Source organism: Heliconius melpomene, chromosome 19 (genome assembly GCF_056956725.1).
Source record: "Heliconius melpomene rosina isolate 202511_hmr_F chromosome 19, ASM5695672v1, whole genome shotgun sequence".
Classification (NCBI taxonomy): domain Eukaryota; kingdom Metazoa; phylum Arthropoda; class Insecta; order Lepidoptera; family Nymphalidae; genus Heliconius; species Heliconius melpomene.
Window position 1 is genome coordinate 16,621,730 of NC_140407.1, and position 21,925 is coordinate 16,643,654.

The window sequence follows — 21,925 nt, forward strand, 5'->3', positions numbered from 1 at the left end:
AAATGAACTACATTATATAAGTTTGTTATGTTTTTTTTTCTATCAAATATCTATAAATTTTCACTTCTTGGATTTTGGAATTTTCACTTTTCTTTTAGTGGCATAAATACTCGAATCTTTGATTCTGTTAACTTAGAAGCTTGACTGAGAATTAAAAAACTAAAAAAAACATACATTTACTCAAAACAATTAAAATATTTTTCTTTTAAAAGAACGATCGTAATATCTTAATAATAGTATAATTCGCACGTAAGAGATAACGGCGCGACAGTAACAACTGTAAAGTGTGCCGCATATATTGCGGAGCTCGGCGCCGCGAGGGCAGTGTGTCCGCGGAGTGCGGAGAGTGGCCGCGAGTCGAGCACGGCTTCCCGGAATGCGTTTTCCTCGTCGCACGGACGCTGACGAATTACATACGTCACTTGTAGCATAAAACCAGGCGAAGTCTGCCGCGGCCGCACTAGTGTCAGTCAGTCAGTGGCGTGGCTCTATCCGTGTGCCGTCCAGTGTCAGTGTCTCCACCCTGATCCCCCGCGATGCCTCCATGGAGGAGCCTGCCTCCACCCCCACGCCTCCCTCTGACTCGGACTCCGAGGGGTCGGGGGATGAAGTGCCCGCTGGTATTTTGTTTTCTTTTTTTTGTTTGAGCGGTTTTTTAATTAATGTTGTTTGATAAGTGTTAGTTGAATAAGTAAGGAATGATTTTCGTCGTGTTTTTAATTTGTGTGGTGTGAAGTGAACCTTTTGCACAAAGACTAATTAATTTTAATCCATGATAATGTTGACCTCGTTGAATATGAAAAATTAAATGTAAACTTAGTTTTATTAAAATAGATGCGGATGAAACAAAACAAAATCTAACCGACCAACATAAGCCCTCTTGGTAGGCTGTGTAAGATTTTGACTAAAATATTTAAATTGTTTTTAATTGTTTATAAATGTATGAAATGTTAATACAAACGCATATCTACACAAATAAAGATACAATAAGAGTTTAAGCAACTTTCGCCGGCGGATTATTTAGGCTTGAGGAAGAATTCTATAAGACATTTAAGAGGTTAGAATCATCAATTTTTGTCATTCATATAGAAGTTAAAAATTTAATAAATGATACCTTATCTGAACAACAATCAACACACAGCGGCCCGCGCCAGCGCCAGTGCTGAACATCTGTCATGTACCTACTTCTATAGATAGCTTGTTTGATTGAACAGCCTAATCTAAGGAACTAACTAATTAATTTTGTGTAGTATAGTCCATTAACTAAGGAAGGCTTACATATAGGTTATATTTATGCTGGTTTACGTGAATCGATGTGGTGTAACCCACTGGACCCGTTAGTCAATAAATAAAATCAGGTTCACGCTGCATCCCGCACACAGCAGTGCCTCCAGAATTCTGCGGAAAGTGTAACTCAGTGTCCTAAAACTAGGTTCCCAAGTTCCCTTTGCCTACCCCGCCATGTGCGGGTTACAGCGTGAAGCTGAAATAAATAAAAAAAATAATAGTTCAAGGTAAAATAAATAAATAGGTAATTCAACAAAAAATTGAGGCTAGTTACCTTTAAAGCACGCAGGTGAAGCTACGGAAGCTAACACATTATAATTCTTAAATTAAAGTCTCAAGTCAATATTTTTAAAATAATCGACGAAATAATTGTAGGAAATGTTTGTTTGATATTTGGAAAACAAACATGTATTAAACGTTTGTCATTTGTAGTTATTGTTCGGAGAGATCCTCCAGCCTCCGGCGTCCAGAGGATTTAGCGGGTTTAGACAAAAAGTTGTCCGAGAAAGAAGAAAAGGCAAGACAGAGAAAATTTAAAGAAAAAAAGTACAAACAAACACGTTGGAGATTTGGTGTCTAATGTCAGTTGTTACCTCTAGCTCAGATGAAAGCGTTCAGTAAAAAAAGTAATAGGTATTTAGTAAAAAAATAAATGCAATATTTTGATAGTTTCATTACCGAACAGGAAGAACAAAAACATTTTTTACGACGCTCTCTGCAAGACCATAGAAATCTCCATCCAGATGCAAAAAAGGAGAATACTTCTAAAGAAAATATTTTGCAAAGTCTGTTATTTTAAATTCTTTTAATAAATAAATAAATAAGAAAAAACTCTTACTGATTACTATTTAATAAAACAAAAATATTTCAACGATAGCGAAGTGTTAATAACTTTGTCTAAATGTTCAGTATCAGACAGTGTGAGAAACACTCATGAAGACACCCTGCTGCATATTAACAGTATTTGAGGCATATCAAAGAAAAAACTATATATGATTTTTGAAAGGAACATAAATTTATTTAAGCCATTATGAACTTTTTATTATAAAGGAACTGGCGAACCTCCCGCGGCTTCGCCCGCGTGAACTTATTGATATATAAATTATTTAAAATGTTTACATAAAGTGTAGCCGGTATGTTATCATGATGTATAAGTTATACTACAGTAAAGTGTCATCTAATCCTTTTTAGTAGTTTTTGCGTGAAAGTGGTACAAGCGTCTATCGTCAAACACTCATCGTTCACGTCTCTAATAGTAGTACAATAACTCAATAAGTAATTAATGCAATATTGCTTCAGACCCCGAGCACTGGCAGCAGCGCGACGTGGGGCGCTGCGTGCGCTGGGTGTCGCGCCAGTTCCGCGTGGCAGCACCGCGGAGACACCTGCTGCCTGCCTCCGGGCAGGGGCTGCTCGCGCTCACCGAGGAGAATTGGTTGCAGGTAGCTTATTTGAATGGTGATCCTGGTGAATCGACGCCGCCGTCACAGTGGCACAGCGTGCTATACACTTCCGTTGAGTTCCGCCACTCAACTGGGACCTCACGGAGGTCGGGGCTACGGAAGCCAAGGGATTTTTCCCTAACCCCGGCGGCCCTCTCTCTCTCAAAATGTAATTGAACATTAGATTTGTGTTGATAAAGTAAAGTATAATTCCTTCTATATATCTTAGACTTCGCCTTGAACTACGGACGGCTAGGCGCTCTGACTGTACTGTAAAAGATTTTTCATAGAAAGTGGTGTCAAATGTAAGGAAGCTTCTCTTAGAGAGACAGGTGTGCCAATCGAAAACGCTCTCTCAAGTAAGGAGAGGAGGAGAATGTGCAGACTACGGCATAAACGCACAGGGAGATAGAAAGATAGCTAAGAAATATCAGCGAAATGTAATAGTGGCAGAAGTAGACATGGAGCCAGAGTCATTTTAGTGCGAGTGGGTAAAAAAATATGACGTCATTTCAGAGAGTGGAGAGAATAATGTATGCCTGCCTGCCTGCTAATAAAGCCCAAATTTCTTGCTAAATCAGATAACGGTGTTCTTGTCAATTGTTCCTTGATAAGACGCTTGAAATTGAGGGGGATGATTGACAATTATAATTAATCACCATACAAAAAAATAATCGTCAATTCCTTACTAAACATGAATCCAGTCGCGGTGCAGGGGCACAAGCTAGGTTGTGGGTTTGATTCCCACTCGAGGAAATGAAATATTTATCATTTTAATTTTTTCGCTCTGGTGTCAAGGCAAAGTGCGGCGTTCAATTCCGCTACTTATCACGCAATGCCTCCAGAATTCGGCGGAAAGTGCGGAGCGGAGTGTCTTAACATTAGACTTCCTCTCCTCACCTGCTACTCTGGTAGGTACATGCGAAATACAGTGGGAAGCTGAAATAACCATTCTTACTAAACAAACCTATACAATCTCTTTAAGTTCCACTTAACTTATAGCTAAGACCTAAGTTATTTATTATTTTAATTAATGTTTTAAAGGTGTGCGACAACGACGGCCAGGCGGCGCGAATCTTCCACGCGTACCTGCAACACACGCACGCCGCGGCGAAGGGCCGGCCTCCGCCGCCGCCGCTGCCGGAGCACCAGACCGCCTCGACGGCGCCAGAACGTGAGTTCATATCTACTAACTTATATTTCATATAGACTCTTTAATTATTAGTTTCGCTAGGAATTACTGAGTGAAGCCAAAACTGTAAGTTACATTGGATAGTCTTATAACTAAAAATTATGAAATGAAAATGAAAAATGATCGCTGGGGAGCGTTCTTATATTGTGGATAGACAGTTCATTAGATCCAGAGTCCAGTAGAGAAGTGAACTATCGCGATACATGTTTAATGTAAATGTACGAACATGCTTTATTCTTATTAATATTATTACAATAACACAATAGTAATAATAATAAAAGATATATCTCACTGCAATTGTAAGACACTTACGACATTCTAACACCCCACAGAGCAAGAACATTTAGCAAACATGCTAATTGTGACCTCTCCAATATTGATAGGTTCTTCTCAATGCGATATAAATGGAATTTAACATAAATTGACATTGTCAGTTGCATATTATTGTTTTAGCGTATGTATTTAATATTTCCTTGTAATATAATGTTAGTTGCACAAAGCGCGGCGTTGTGCTCCGCTAGCGCCACCTGTCGGCGCGCCACGGCGGCTCCACGCGCTGAATGGAGCCGTGCGTGACTCACGCGTCTCCGCGCGAGCTCATTCATCTTTACCTCTGATTCAGGGATTTTCTTTGAAATGGTGAAAAACATGCCCGTAGCTAATTGTAATAGCTTATCTGCGAGGCGGATAAACCTATTTCGTAATTTTATCTCGAATTTGAATAATGTCTAAGTATCTATATCGATACTAACTAATAATTATACTGTACGCGTACGTTCATAAAAATTAAAAGATTAATTAAAAGGTCTGCTTTGACACCTGCCGCCTACACTGCTGTAGGGACTCTGTGAACTGCAACTCCTTACTTTTATTTTGTATCATTTTCATTAATACATTTATATGTAACGTACATTTCTTAATTTATATCATTTAAATTATAATATAATATATTTACTATAATTAATTTACTGTCATTATTTCGAAAACAATAAAACCAAATGAAGATAAAGAATAATTTTGTAATTTTTGTAATAACAATATTTTTAGAAAAAATGAAAACTAGATATTAAATATATATTTTTCTTCTGTTATATTAAGTTGGTAGCTATTTTTAGTTTTTTTTTTAAAACAAAGAGACCAAATATAAAGATTAAGTGACTATAAAATTGAAATGTCCTTTTGTGATCAGAGAGCGTAAATTGAAACCGGCCCTCATCTAGATGTAATGTTCCTCATTACCATCACTATCACTGCGGCCTCCTCGGGCGGCCGGCCGGACTGATAGATGATCCTCACACTAGCTTTACTTTTGCTCTTATCTCAGTTTGTCTACGAAGGGTGTCTTAAGTGTAAATTGTAATAACAAATTATAATATGAAATGTATTAATATTATTAGAATATCGAGATCGAGATATATCGAGAATCATGTTTTTATTAAATAATGGTTTTGGAGGTCCCACTGGGCTATTGCTGGGCAACCAGCAATGCTACTCGAACAACTGAAGCTACCCAGGTTGAGCGTACCTACTCGTAATTGTGTTCATACTTTTTACTTAAAATGAGATTACAATATTGTCAGTAGTAAGCAAATTGAGCAAGAACAAACACAAACGAATTAAGATCGTGATGAACATTTCGAAAGAAATTCTAATAATTTCATATGAACTATTGAAATAAGCAAATTACTGAGTGAATCACAAAAATCCGTGAGTAACGAGCGCCGGCACGTGGCGCCCCCCCGGCACCCCCCGGCACCGCGCGCCGGTCGCGCACGTCGCCAAAAATGTGCTCTCCCGCGGCCGACTAACATTCCTGGCAGGTTCATCATTGACACACTATTTTCCTGAACTTAAGGTGCTTTTCTTCTGGTTTTACTAATCCTTCATTTACTCGTAGTTTCTCCTATATCTATAAACACGGGTTAGGCATCCCGCACCCCGCACTGTAGGCAATGAGAACCTACACCTAAAATACTCCATTTACATTGGGCTTTCTCTTAAAAATATTTAATGATTGTCTTAGTATTTATTGGTCAGCTACATGTAGAACATTGTGTGATAAAAGAGGTCGTAAAAGCTTTCGAAGGCTGTCGCGACATTGAATCATCTGTGTTCGTCGGACTCGGGTTTTTTATCGTTACTCAGTTGTCAGCGTGGCCCCGGCCCCGGCCCCGGCCCTGGGCCGACCAGCTCCGACCCACTCCGACCTACTAGCTATTACACCTGGAAAGACGGTGTTTGAATGAAGTGATTGACGTTGTTGTTTTAAAAGCTACCTTTTCTTAATCTCACTCATGGATTTATAAACCACACCAACACAATATTACAACGTTGAATCATTTCATTTAAAATAAGGAATATTTGGTCACCCGCTGTTGGTGAAGACACTTGTTTACCCTCGCGTGGTGGCGGCGTGGTGGCGGCGTGGTGGCGGCGTGGTGTGCGGAAGTGACTCAGAGTGTACTAGGAAACGTGATTCAGAGTTCCGGATGAGGACAGTAGATCTCGACCAATTCTTCGCGCCTTATTTCTTAGTCAATAACGACTAGATTGCACACGATAGTAAATATTTCGGATAATTAGAATGAATAAGCACTTGGAGGGAGAGGCGTCCGCGTGGCGTCATGTGGCGTCGGTCAGGAAGCCGTGATCGATGATTGTAATGATAATTATAACAGATGATCGGAAGCATTGTCTAATTTGGTTCAGTCCTATGTGTTGTTCTATGATAATTGCTGAATTTATCTTCAATTTAGGGCCACATCGGCCATTTTGACCTAATAAATTTATCTCTAAATGGCTAATGGTGACAATTCACTAATTACGAATAAAAAGACATAGTTTATAAAATAACTCGGTGATGTTCCAAACTCGAAGTTAACTATGTTTAAAGTTAATTACGTATAAGTTAATAATACTTCGTTGTATTTTCCTGTTAAGCGAGGCTCACATGTGTCAGTTATTAGCCGCTATTGGTGAGCGCGCTCGGACGCCACTCCCATCACCCCTGACCTCCCGCCGGTGTCGAGGATCGGAGGTCGGTCCCGGCCACTTAACTTGTGGCCGGGACCGACCAAAACAAAATTATTAAACTTTTCATATATTCTATAGTCTATACTGATCAAAGTCAAAGATTTAATATATAGTAGGTACTTGCAAAATATATGCACATAAAATGAATTATGTGATTTCGTCAAGTTTATAAGAAATGATTTGGAGTTGAGTGCACAATCACGTAGATCCCACTTGACACGGGGGCGCTTGGCCTCTACTACGAAAACTCCTTTTTAATTTTCATATTTAATTGAATTGTGATAAATTCAAATTCAAAATATTCTTTAATCAAATAGACTATTATAAACACTTTTGAATTGTCGAATGAACATATGAACAAAAAGCTACCACCGGTTCGGAAGGCAGTTCTGCTGAGAAGAGCCGGCAAGAAACTCAACAGTTGCTCTTTTTAAAGTCAACTGTATAATTTAATTATTACATAACACGCTGTCCTGCATGACGTTCAATACACATGATGGTCATATTGTATATTCCTTTAAATATTCTGTCAATCTTCCACAATAGACAGTAGTTGAAAAATATTATATGAATGTCTCTACATGGAAATATTTTAATTGACATACTCGTATATTGAACTATCTACTGGGATCTTCACAAGGGAGAAGGGCTTGCTCGCTGAAATAACAAATAAATATATAATTCTGTGAAGGACAACGATGACTTTCTTTAAGGCACTTAAAATGTTATGTTTGAAAGTAACAGTGGGGATTTCATAATCCCCGATGTTCGCCTTCACAGGGCCGCTCCGAATCCAATATATATGTATATACATATCTCCATTACATTATATTTGTAAACAAGTGTATTGTAGTATTGTAGTACGGGCTTCGCAGGCGGGCTACGGTCTCGGCGGGTCTCACAGCGGGAGAGCATTAGCAAGTCAATGCGGATCAGCTCGGTCTCATAACCGAGGTCCAGGGCACGCGCCTCCTCGCCTCCTCGCCTCCTCGCCTTCCCGTAGAGTGTAGACACTCCATCAAGCTCACTGAGCTTACGCCACTTTCAGGATATTTCAATAGGTACTTACATATTTTAATGATGTACATGTAACTTAGGTATTAATATTTTAACTTACTTTAAACGCTAAGGCTATATAGCGACCACAAAGGAGAATGGTATAATATTTAAAGTATTTATGTTCGATGTAAAAGTGGTAATTTTTATCACCACACCTGAGGAAAATTATATTTTATTATTTATCCGCCTTGATATTAGTGCATACGGTTCTGCGCCATATTCCGAAATAAAGAGGAAAGGAGTCAAATTAGAATCTCTTATCCTAAGCTGTTCAATGCAAAAGCTTTTCTTAACTTTACGCTGTATAGGTACTGAACATAGCGGAGTAGTGAGAAGGAACGTAGGAGCTACGTTCCCACTAAGACACTTCCGATCACGGTTCATTCACTGTGAATTCCGTACCAATATCACGATTGTAGGTATAACAATTTATAATAGTTAACAAACTTAAGTTTGCACTTTGCACTCATTTTGTGTGAAATATCTATAATTTTTCACTTTTCGAATTTTTTTCCTTTATTTATATTGTAAGTTGTCACTTCTTATTTTTCTTTTAGAGTACAGATCTACAAAAATAATATTTGAACATGAGTGGGAGTCGCAGATGTAGAGGTAGTCTACTAGTCTTATTCAATCATCTTCATAACTTTATTTTAAAACGTTGTAGAGGGCGTCGTGGCGCAGCGGCACAAGGGTGTGGGTTCGATCCCCACTCGAGAAAACGAAATATTTAATTAAATGTATATTTCCGTTTGTTCGCTCTGGTATCGAGGCAAAGAAGCGCAGCGTTGTGTTCACTCAACACGCAATGTCTACAGAATTTAGCGGAAAGTGGGGAACGGAGGGTCTGCCTGCCCTGCTTTGAGGTTGTAGTCATGTCTCATGTCTCACGTGTAGTTACATGGTGACGCGTGGGGTGCTCATTCTACGCGCACTCTTGTTAAATGAATTACTTACTATTAAGTACTCACTTTTTTCAATTACGACGACCCAGTAATTCCTGAGATCAGAGCTTTCAACCCCACATTCTCTTCAGTTTTATAAATATTAGTAAAAAAAGCTTCACGAACACGGCAGGATAGGCAGAGGGAACCTAGTGTTAAGAGACTCCGTTCCCCCTTTTACAACGAATTTGTCGAGGCATAGCGTGTTGAGTGCCAGGACTCGCCGCCGGGCTTTTGTCTTGGTGCCAGAGCGAGGAAATAGAAATATTAATTAATAATAATTAATTTCTTTGAGTGGGCATCAAACGCACAACCGTCGCGTTGCAGGCACACCCTTGTGCCCCACGTGCCCCCACGTGGGCCACAACTGCGTACTCCACTTACATTACGTTCAAATAAGACCACATATGTACGGTGAATACTCCCAGGCGTTGGGCGGAGCGCCGAGCAATGCACCGCGTGGGAACCGAGAACAGGCTTTCACATTCTCGTTCGCTGATTCATACGGCAACCGGACGCGGCCGCCGGTGATGCTCTAGTGATTCGCCCCGCCAATGTTGCCTACAGCCTCCACAATCTCTACCTCGCGACTTTGTTACTTCTGCTTTCATTCATCACCAATGTATTGGATATAATTAATAGTAACTGCAAAATAATAATTTGTATTATAATATTATTATAATGTATAGATAATAAATATGTATACATTGGAAAGTACCTATAGATATCATACATTAAAAGGATTACTTAATTGCATTTTTGTCAAACAGACATAAGTGACAGACGTAAATTGATAAAACTTTTTTATTTATGAACCTCTTGAAAAAAACAAACACTGAATGTTAAGGGAAAATTATTTAAATACAATAGACAGGTAAAAAACTGCCGACAAATCACTCAAGTCGTGTTTGCGAGTAGCGCGCACAAACACGCACAATCACGCACATAAACAGACAAAAATTTTGAAAATGATTATTTTGGGTCCTATTACTTTGATAAAATAAATTCAGGCCTATTTCAAGCTTCTAAGTCATCTCAATCGAAACGAACGTTTATGCATGCTGCATTTTGTATGCAATACTCCGCGTAATGTGGACACCGGCAGGTAGGTAGGTAGGTAGGTACCTACAGTTATGAAATTTGAGAAAAAGTAAGAACTTGCAGCAAAAATAAAGGACACAAATAAATAATGAACATTTATATTGCAGATGAAAACTATTACAAATTCATATGCATAGTTAATTGCTTACAACATCAGTGCAGGTCTGCAAACTGCAAGTTCCTTACAAGTACAACACTGGTTCTGTAGTATACGAGTATGTATAAGTAGAGAATGATTGTGCTTTGTAAAAGAGTTTGGTCTATCAGCTAAACCTACCTGCCCGTACCTGCCCGTACCTGCCCGTACCTGCCCGTACCTGCCTTTACCTACCTACAAAAACACGTCTGTTTTGTATCATGGTTAAATACCTAGATTAAATATCCGGATTGCGTTATGTTCTGTATCCATTTGAGCTTTTATTTTTTTTTATGCTTATTATTAGAATCTAGTATGTATTTTAGTAAGTGTTAGTCATAGAACCCTCGCGTCGCGTCGTCTTGAATCACCCTGTCACTGTCAGTAAATTCCACATTAAAACCTGTTTGATATTAAGTCTCTAGACATTTACAAATTCTAATTGCATTTACAATTCCTGAGGCATGTCGTTGCGCAGTGCCACAAGCGGCTGACTGTAAACGCGACAGGTTGCGGATTCGATCCTCACTTCCAGGAAATGAAAAAAATTGCTCCGGTAACGCGGCAAAGCGCGGCGTTGACTTCCGAAAATTAATACGCAATCTAGAATTCGGCGAAGAGTGGGCGACGGAAGTGTCTTAATGAGAACAGAGTGCCTACCCGGCTACGTGCGGGGGGAACCAGCGTTGTGTCATGCACAGATAGGTACACAGTTTTATTTCTACGACGAATTTAATTCAAACACAAAAAATGTCCGAATAGTAATATCTGAATCTTTTAATAAGTAAAACATCTTTTTCAAGGAGTGAAAAAGAATTTCATTCAAATCTTCAGAAGTCGTTACTCGAATCGTGATATGAGACAGGTATATTGTAGAGGATGTTTAGGTTTAGCCGAGCTCGAGTACGTAACAGGAAGGCTGCAGGTGGGCGGGGCGAGGTGCGGCACTCCTCATCCTCAACGCCCCGCCTCGTGGCCTCCTCTCACAGATATAGTCTGTGGTACAATTTATGAGCTTTACATCGCTAAAAATAAATAAATATATTATGTTTAAACAAATACATCAAAAATTGTACCTAATGTATCCTTTCGAAATTCTACGTTATATGCAACAAGATAAGCCTTCTTATAAAAAAAATACCTTAGGTTCATTATTATTTCACATTTTCATTTTCTTTCATTCAGACTTCCAGAATAGTAGGTATCTAGAACGCCAGAAAGAAATATAAGTTTTCACTTCTTAAATCTTTCTTTAATAGTGTGTAGTACCTTGTAGGTATGATGACGCAGCCGATTTCATACAAAATAATATATTTTTGTGTTCCAAGGGAATTTGAGCTGAATATTTGATATATTATTTCAAATTGGCTCCAAGAGTCGATCTCTCTCGCAATAAATGGTCTTGACAGACGGACAAGGTAGTCCTTTAACAGTTCCGCTTATTCTATTTTAAGTTAAGGAATCCTAAAAACCACCTGTCAGAGTCAGAGAGTAGGCAGCGTGGTGGATACTCACTTTGCACTACACTTGTTTGATTCGATGTAAACATAAAAATATTCTTCGAAGGACCATGACCATGTATTTTTAAAAGCTTTTTTGTATTTATATTATCGATGACCTAATAAATACTACGAAAAAGCATTCGGATAAAACTTGTTTTATATAGTAAAAAAACAAAAAATCTACTTGTGTCTATTCACCCTTGACTCGGGCCACCGAGCTTCTCAGAAGCGCAGAAGCTTCTCTTTTATTTATAACGGCCGCAAATTGCGTCTCCATTAGGATTAGAAAAAAAAATACATTTTAAAATGTTATGTTTGTATTTGTCCAGTAAGTGACGTTTGATCTAGGCGGCAATAATGATATATACTTGCTTACATTTCAGGTTTCTAACCACTACAGCAATAAATAATAAAAAATATTACTAATTTAAAAGAGATTGGCTAATTATGTGTAGTTCTAATATTGGATACATCCTTCTTTAAAAAATCTCACGTTATTTTCTCCAAATATTTATACAAACAGTATAAGTGCATGAGCGACGTAAGCGCCAACCTACAAGAGAATCGATTCGGATATACCCACTCGTATTTATTTGAATAAAAGATTTAATATTTTTCACTGCATCACGCTGTATTATATAATAAACTAGCGGACGCGCGCAGCTTCGCTTGCGTATTTAGGGGTGAATTCTAAAAAACCACGAAATATGTGTTCAATGAAATATTTTTAAGAGTCTAAATTTAAAATTTTATAATAATCGGTGGCGTTTTAAAGATTTTTCCGTACAAACTTTCAACCCCTTATTTGCACCCTTAGGGGGAGAATTCTAGAAAACGATGAAACACGTGTTCAATTAAATACTTTTAAAAATCTAAATTTCAAGTTTTATAAAAATCGGTGCCGATTAAAATTTTTTTCCATACAAACTTTCAACCCCTATCTCATCCCTTTAGGGTTAAAATTTTTCAAAATCCCTTCTTAATGGATGTCCAGATTACGAAAGTAAACATCTGACCAAATTTCACGTTTCTACCATCAGCGGTTAAAGCTGTGCATGCGTCTTACCTCAGTCAGTGAGGACAAGTCCTTTTATATATATAGACTAGCGGACGCGCGCAGCTTCGCTAGCTTATTTAGGGGGAATTCTAATAACCCATGAAACATGTGTTCAATGAAATATTTTTAAGAGTCGAAATTTCAAATTTTATAAAAATCGGTGGCGATTTGAAGATTTTTTCATACAAACTTTCAACCCCTTATTTGCACCCTTAGCGGGAGAATTCTAGAAAACTATGAAACACGTATTCAATTAAATACTTTTAAAAATATAAATTTCAAATTTTATAAAAATCGTTGCCGATTTAAAAAAAAATCCATACAAACTTTCAACCCCTATTTCACCCCTTTAGAGTAAAAATTTTTCAAAATCCCTTCTTAGTGGATGTCCAGATTACGAAAGTAAACGTCTGTCCAAACTTTACGTTTCTACGCACAGCGGTTACGGCTGTGCGTGCGTCTTGCCTCAGTCAGTGAGGACAAGTCCTTTTATATATATAGATAAGGCACAATATATAGATAGATTTTTTATATAACTTTTAAAATTTTTTTTGGGGCCGTCGTGGCGTGGTTACAAGGGAATTACTGTAACTTGACAGGTGTGGGTCCGATCCCCACTCAGGGGATTCAATTATTATTAGTTAATATTTACATTTCTTCGCTCTGGCACCAAGGCAAAAGCCCAGCAACATGCAGTACCACAAAACAGTCGGCAGTGCGTGAGGAACGGAGTGTCCTGACACTGCGTTCCCTCTGCATACCCTGCTATCGCGTGAACCTGATTTATTTATTTACTATGTATCCATCTACAAGTAATACAAACAATCATCGCAATCTTATCGAGCTTAATGTACCTTTTTATTAGATCAGAGAAGCCCCTAGATATCGCCAGATTCGTTTAGATGAGGCGATACGGCGGGGGTGCGTGCCCGCCATGCATTATGCATGCGAATGGGGGAATGAGATCTTGGGTTATTAAGCGATCGAGAACATTTATATGTAAAACCAGAAGAATTAAGAAATACACGTTTACTTAGTCACTCATATTCAATTAAATTGTTTATTGTTGATAATGATGAACAATTTCTTAAGCTTCATAGTAAGGAGGAAAACTAGTAGGTAATACCTAGACAATCTGCTTCCCACGCACCGCCGAATTATTTAGCCATTGCGTGTTGGGTGGCGGAACTCATCATAAATATAATAAGAAATATTTATTTAAATTTATATTTTTATTTCTTCGCTCTGGTGTCGAAGCTAATCGCAGCGTTGAGTTTTCTATTATATTAATTGTAATAGGGTAAACGAAATCGATGTTTTGTAAAAAGAAAATATTGTGAAATCATTAAAAAAGTAGGTAGCAATTATTCTTGTCTAATTAACAAAAAGTCCTAACCCTAAACCCTAAGAAGTGTCTCAACATTTCCTTCTCTCCTGATAGGTACATATCTATATAAGTTAATAAAATAATATGTATCTCATGTAATATTATATTAAAATTTCTAAACATAAATTCTAAGTAATCCATACCTATATTATAAATTCGAAAGTAACTCTGTCTGTCTGTCTGTCTGTCTTTTACGCAATCAGGGCCAAACCGCTAATTTAATTGTGATTAAATACTCATATAGAGATACTCGAGGGTCCCGGGATGAACATAGGATACTTTTTTTACTCATATTTGTAATATTTTCGATATATACCAATATATTAAAATATTTATTAATTTGACATGCAATTTATTCCGCCATGTTTATAACAACCGCCATTGCTAAGCAACGGCTAGCAAAGTTTGTTGTTAGAAAACGTCACCCAAAATAAGTTTGCTTAACGCATACATGGCGCGCGCCGACTCAACCTTATATTATGAGACACAAAAACAATATTCTACAAAAATATTGTCCCTTAAATATTGTTTAAAAAAGTCCGCGTTGATATATACTATAGATATAGATTTGTATACATTAACAAACATTAGATGATTTCTATAATTTGATATTCATCCTTATGAAAATAAATATAATAATCACTTTTAGATAGAAATTATACGTAAGATGGTTTACTGTACAACATTCTAATAAATAATTAAGATGTCACTGATTCCAAATGACCTAGCCTACGGGCGGCACAGTATGACCGACGCGAACGGGCAGATGACTTTGATGATTTTGTAAATTTTTATATATTTTCGAATTACTATTATTTTTTATGTAATTATTTGCTACTTATAAATAATTTATCTCAGTTCGGTTATCTATACCGATGTTTTTTTTTTATTTTATTTTTTTTTTATTTTAAAAAAACTATATCCACGGGCTCATAGTTGCCCGTGCCTTTTTTTATTTTAAGAAAGTTTTTTTTTTTTAATGTGGCGTACTTAATTTTGGGACAATTTAAACTGTACTTATATCTAGAGCTTATACTAGAGGGGTTGGATGAGACCCCTACCGACAATTTTTTTTTTTTTTTTTTTTTTTTTTTTTTTTTTTTTTTTTTTTTAAATTTTAAAAATATATATTATAATTATTAGAGAAATTATTAGAATAAAAATTATAATTATTAGAGTCTTTTGTATAATTATTATAGTCTTTTGTATAATTATTATGTATATAGGTGTGGAATTTTAGATTTGGCCTGGCTTATGCAGAACGCCTTCCTTAAGTTTTTGGATCAGTGTCTCTATCACCCTATCGTCTCTTTGTGACATTGCCCCTTTTAGGTTCGCCTCCACCACCTCCGTAAATGAAGCGCCCACCGCTCGGCTGATGAAGTTGCCTATTGCGTCACCGCCATCGTCAGAGTAATAGACACAGGTGTTGGTGTGTCTCGTCACTGCGACGACTGCGTGAGAGACGCTCTCATGTACTCGGATCCGTGCGCGTCCGGTTCGGACGATGACGACGTCTGCGAAGGTCTGCCCCTGAGCCTCATGGATAGTCATGACTCGCGAACCTGCTCCAGCTCCATATCCCTGGTCTTTCAGCTGCCTCTTCTCCTCCTGCGTGTGGACCAGATATAGGGTGCCGTCGTTACAGTGTGGTATTCGCGCGTCGGTATATCCTAGAACCTTTAGGGAGTGGACAATGGGGCTTGCGGAGTAAATGCTGTTATATACTCCGGCGAGGGCATAGGCGACGTCCATTGGGCTCCGATGTGTGCAAGGCAACTCGCATGTGATGTTGGTTGTCAAGCTAGGCCTACAGTACCTTAATTCGAATAGATTTTGTCTGTCGATGTAAGGCAGCTGATTGATATCTCCGATGAGTGTGACCTCGTTCGCTCCTGACAGTCTGGCCGCCATAACAATGGCCCCGAAGTGGTTCATGAGGGCTTCGTCCACCGTTAGCCGGTTTATAGCTATTCCCTCATGAAAACCATTGACTAAGATCGAGGCCATTGTTCGCACTCTCTTTGTCGCTTTCGTGCCAAGGCGGTGCGCCAGCTTCTCTCTTAGATCTTTCGCGGCCTCTACTGTGGTTGTCGCTACTACTTCCGTGTCCTCATCGAAGTGCTTGATAATGTGAGTTGTCTTACCACACCCCGGAACCCCATTTACCCAGGAAAGTTTTGGTAGCTCCCAATTCACGAAGGCTGCGCCCGGCTCAGGATCGCTTGAAATGGCGTTTGCCATTCCGAGTATCCTATCGTCCAGCATCACCCTCGTGCATTCGGCCATTACTACCACTTGGTCGCTCTCTGATGTAAGGAATTTGGGGGATCGTCTACTCTTTCACTTTCGACCAGGCCTATAAAGCCCTTGGTGCTGCTATAGGCCGCCATGTACTGTCCCGTCATGCTTCCGTGAATGACACGGGAGCTGACGTTGTCATAGATGGCGGCTTTGGCTTCATCGAGTTCTACTTCCAGGAGTTTGAGGTTCCCTCTCTGGAAAGTCTGAAGGATCTTTTTACAGATATTGGTGTTTACCTCGCGGGTTGCCTTTAATGTGGCTAAGAACTCGATGAACGCATTTATAGCATGTTCCTTTGGGCTTCTGGCTATTTTTAGGTCAGGTAGTGTTATGTTGCCTCTGCTGTGCTCTAGTACGCCTTCGCGGTGTCCTTTTTGTTCCCGTTGATTTCGGGTGTCGAAAAAGGCTTTGACCTCTCTCTCTTGCGTGCTAGTTTGGCGCGCAGCCTTAGAGGCAGAACATTTTGGAGTTTCTTCGACTCCCGGAATGTCGGTGCTGGTTTGGCGCGCAGCATTAGAGGCAGAGCATTTTGGGGTTTCTTTTTCCCTTGGAGCGACGACTCCCAGAATGGCCCTCGCCAAAGTCCTCGAGATGTTATGTTTGGGGGTGGGTGTGTTGGTCTTGCTTGTGGATGGCTCGGGGTACAGCTTCTCTTGCAGCCTCTCGGACCCGCTCTGCTTCGGCGTTTCGGTTGGAGCCTCTGTTGAGGGGGAAGGTAGATGTTTCTTTGCCTTTAGGAAGTCAAGGCATTCCCCCCTGTCTTCGTAGACGACTAGCTGGTGTTTGTGGGCGACCTTGAGGCATTCGTAGTAGTTTGCTATGCTGCCTCTATAAGGTTCTACCCTCATTGCGTCTACGCTTATGGTCTTAGGGGCTCCTTGCGGCGTGCATTCCCGAACTCTTCGGAGGATCGAGTCAAGTTGGGCAAAGGGAGATTTCTCCCCACATTCGAGCAATGCGATCACTTTGTTCTGTGACCGCAGTATTCGGCAGGGGGGTTCAGCCAGCCTTTGCCATGTCAGTGAGTCTATTTTTGCTGACCTCACCGATGTTTTACTCGTGCTTCCTTTGAGTAGGGCTGCTAGTCCTGGTGAAATTTGGACTCTATCCGGCGGTTCCGAGCGACTGAAAGCTATTCCCACCCTTTCTGATCCCTCGGCCATGAACAAGGCTACGCTCCTGACCCTTATTCCGGGTTGTCCGTCCGCTGCCTTCTCATTTAGCATTGCCATCACGTTGGTTGTGGCCAGTGTTGGTGGATTGTGCTGTGGCGGGTTTACTTTTGTGGTTAGTTTTTTCCACTTCTTTGGCAGGCCTCCTGTGGTCTTTTTGAGGGAGGCCAGTAGTTTATTTATTGTTGATTTTGTTGGTATTGTTGGTGTGGGAGAAGCAGGTGTCGAGTGTGTTTGTTGAATTAGTACGGGGATTGGAAGTGGTGCGGAAGTTGGTATCTGGGGAGCTTGTGGAAGCGGTGCAGGTGTTGTTGGTGGTGTGGGTACTGGTGTTTGGGAATTTTGTGTGAGTGGTGCAGGGGTTTGTGATGGTGCAGGTGCTGGTGTTTGGGATGTTTGTGAGGGTGGCGCGGGTATTGGCGCGGAGGGGAGAGCCACTAGCGAGCTGTTGCGTTTCGCGGCTGTTAAGATGGCTTTACGTGCGAAGGTGAGGAAAGGTGTCCTGGTGGCTTCTGATTCTAAGATGGTGTGGAGTGATTGCTGGTCTAGGTTTTTGTTGATGGTGACCTCCAGCATCGCTCGATCTGAGCCGTATCTTGGGCAGTCCAGGATTACGTGCGTGACCGTTTCCTCACATTGCGGATCGCAGAGACAAGATGGGCTGTCCTTTAAGTGGAATCTGTGCAAGTAGGCCGCGAAACCTCCGTGGCCAGTCAGTAGCTGGGTGTCTGTTGGTGTTATTTTTGTTTTCCTTACCAGGGTATATGCCTTTTTGACGTTTGGTAAGAACAGCTTTGTGACTGATCCGGTTTGGGAGGCTTCATATCTCGCTTGCCATGCCTTGACAGTCGCCTCGCGTATCTGCTTTCGGACGTATGATACTGGTACTTTGTCATAGTCCGGTGCCGTCTTCTTTTTTATTGCCGCCTTTTTCGCCAGCTCGTCTGCCCTTTCGTTGCCGGGTGTTCCAACGTGGGCCCTCAACCAGAAGAACCGCACTGTCCTGCCCTCGTTCTGGATGTTACGTATGCAGCTCTTCATTTGTAGGCCGAGAGGGTGAGTCGTCGATGGGGATCTTAGTAGATCCAAGGATGATCTCGAGTCGCTTAAGATGTTGGTAGCGCTCGTTTTCGACTTTTTCACCATCTCTATTGCCCTGAAGAGTGCATACATTTCCGACTGGAAGACGGTGTTGTGCGGCTCTAGGCGAAATGTGGAGAACTTCCTCTCCCTACCCTGGTCCCACAAGGTTAGGGCTGCTCCTACTTTACCCTCGATTTTGCTGCCGTCGGTGAAGATTAGGGGACCGGCTATTTGGTGTTTATCGAGGGTCTCCTGGTCGAGGCTCTCCAAGCGCATGTACTCAGTTGTTTTGAGTTGTGATGGGTGTGGATTTTGTAATGGTCCCACCCTGCGCTCTATTTCGCGTCCTGGTGGTAGGAGGTCCACGCAGTACCCCTTTTTGATCTTGTACAGATTGGCGGCTTCCTGGATTCGAAGGTCAAGGGGGATTAAGCCTGAGAGGACCAGTGCCGATGTCAGAGACACCGTCCTGTACGCCTTGCATATTTTTTGGGCAAATCCTCTTTGCAGCGAGTCTAGTTGTTTCCTTATCATCAGCTTCTCGGCTGCCGAAGACCACGCGCTTGCTGCGTAGAGGACGATTGGCTCTATCACCGCCACGTATATGGTTCTCACTATCTCGCCATTAAGACCCCACGTTACCCTCGCCGCGCACGCTAGTCGTTTGTAAATGTCTGCAGCTTTCTTGCATATTGCAGATGCGTGCGCGTTGAAAGTCAGCTTGGAGTCTATTACGAGTCCTAGGAGTTTTATTTCCGAGACCATACTCAGTCGGGTGCCGGACATGTAGACTTCGGGGGCTTCAAACTTGTGCTTCTTGGTAATTACCATCGCGTGGGTCTTATGCGCGGCGAAGCTCAGTTTATTTAGCCTTCCCCAGTCCTGCACTTCGGCTAGGGTGGTCTCGGCTTGGGCTTGTAACTCACTAGTACTATGGCTGGAGAAAGCGAGGACCACATCGTCAGCAAAGGCCTGACAGTATATCCCTCTGGACGCCATTTTGTGCAGGAGTGAGTCCAAGATGAGGTTCCAGAAGGTTGGTCCGCCGATGGATCCTTGGACACAACCCTTCGTGGTACCCTTTTCGCTGGTTGCTCTGGCGTAGTTGATGATGACTCTTCGATCTTCCAGGTACGAGGCCACCAGGGAGTAGAGGTTTTTTGGGCATCGTTTCCGCACCAATTGGCTCTTAAGGGACGGCCACCAAGCATTGTCGAAAGCGCCCTCTATGTCCAGGGATACAAGGAGTATTGTCTTTTTTTTCTGTTTAGTTTCTGTTTTTATGTGTTGTATTAGATCATAGAGTGCGTCCTCGGTTCCCCTTTGCGGCGTGAACCCATATTGGCTGGGATGAAGCGTTGGTAAAAGGTGCCACTGCAGTCTTCCCACTAAAAGCTTCTCGACCGTCTTCCCGAGGATCGGTAGTAGCCCTATGGGACGGTACGACTTTGGGTTGGTGTAGTCGTCCTTTGCAGGTTTACGAAGGATGCAGACGTGGGCGATTTTCCACTGCTTGGGGAAGTATGACAGTGATAGACACTTGTTAGCTATCGCCAAGAATACCTCTCTGTCACAGTTGATCGCCATGCTGCATATGTCGGAGGTCAGGCCGTCCGGTCCCGGCGCTTTCTTTGGGTTCTGGCTCGAGAGAACCATCTCCAATTCCGCGTCCGTGAAGGGGGGGTCGTCCTCCGACAGGTCTTCAATCTCCGCGGGAGTTCTTCCTTCAGTGGCCTCTCTGACTCGCTTGTGCAGTTCAGTTTCGCCATCTACTTGGTCGTCAGGGTAGAACGTCTTTGCCAGGAGCTCCGCCGACTTATCTGGTGACAGTGTTTCGCCAGCTATGTTCCTTAGCAACATATCGTCTTGTCTTTTGGACGTCTTCCTTATAACTCTGTAGATGCTGTCCCAAACGCTCTCACGGTCTTGAGAAGTGCAGAACTCCTTCCAGCTCTGGGTGGCTGCCTCTATTGCTTTCTGATGGTATGTGTCCCTTGCCTGCATGTACTCATCGATAGTGAACTCTCTTCGTCGGGGCGCAGCGTTCCGGATTCGGCGTTTCTTCCTAAGCACGTCAGATTGTAATTTGTCTAGGGTGGTTGACCACCATGGCGGCCTTGGATCACCTTTCCGGTCTCTAACTTTGGGTATTGTTCCTTTGCATGAGCTGTGGACTATGGATGTGTAGATCGATAACATCTTCTCCAGTTCCTCCGGGCTCGAAACTCTGTGTACGTTATCTTTGGCTATGTTGTGTTCGGCTAGTGCGGCCTTGAAGGCAGTTACGAAGTCCGACCACTTTGCTTTCTTGGTATTGTACCTGCGTGTGGTGATAGGCTTCAGGGGTTCCAGTGCCCTTTCCAAGCGCAGCGCAAACGTTATTGCGTTGTGGTCGGATGTTACCAGACTTCGGTCCACTCTCCAGTTCTCCGCTCTGCCAAGCAGGGTGTGACTTATTAAGGTCACATCCACACAGCTCTCGTAACACCTCCCTCCTCTGTAAGTTTCGAAAGTTGGTATATTGCCCGAGTTTAGGACGTGGAGGTCCAGCTCTGTTGCGAAGGAGTGATATTCCGCTCCGCGATGATTTTCGGATTTGCTGCCCCACCAATGACTCCAAGCATTCACGTCGCCCGCAATTATCCGATGGTTGGTGTGAATTTTGGTGGTAGCCTTTTTGATTTGGGATAGATATGGGGATAAGTTCTGGTCGCCTTCTAAGTACACGGAGAGCACTCCCAACGACAGCGGTCCAGCTTTGAGATGGACGGCAGCCACGTTTTCAGTCACGATCTGGGGGTCATGGATCACCTCCAGGGTGTTTCCGAAAATTATTATGGCCGCCTTAACCGGTTTCTGGCGGTTTAGAGTGCACTGGATGGTGGTTGTGCCTGGTTGAGATTTCATCTCACCTGTCCTTCCTACATACGGCTCTTGGACAAGTGCGATTGAGATACCTTCCTCTACCGCCACCTTGTATATTTCCGCCGTCGCCAGTTTGGAGCGTTGTAGGTTCGCTTGAACGAACCTTAGTTCGCTCCCGGTTACTCTGCGCACCTCGCAGGCGACACGTGGTGAAGTGTTTGGGGGGCCCTTAGCAATACTGAACCCTGGAACGTGCTATACCATCCCATTTTTGTCTTTCCGGGCACTCTAAGCTATAGGCTGTATGTGCCTGGTCCGCGATTTCCCTTTTTAATTTTGCGCAATTTGCACACCGGGGAGT

At 41.7% G+C, this 21,925-nt stretch overlaps 1 protein-coding gene across 1 annotated transcript in view; it reads left to right on the forward strand.

The window, feature by feature from the left end:
- Positions 1-310: 310 nt before the first annotated feature.
- The window catches only part of LOC146529046 (DNA-binding protein D-ETS-6-like), a 32,379-nt gene continuing 10,764 nt past the window's right edge, over positions 311-21,925 (forward strand). The window contains exons 1-3 of the mRNA XM_085202663.1: positions 311-620; positions 2,587-2,729; positions 3,774-3,903. Of these exons, the coding sequence (XP_085058789.1) occupies positions 545-620; positions 2,587-2,729; positions 3,774-3,903 (349 nt within the window). The 5' untranslated portion in view covers positions 311-544. The remainder of the gene's footprint in view (positions 621-2,586; positions 2,730-3,773; positions 3,904-21,925) is intronic.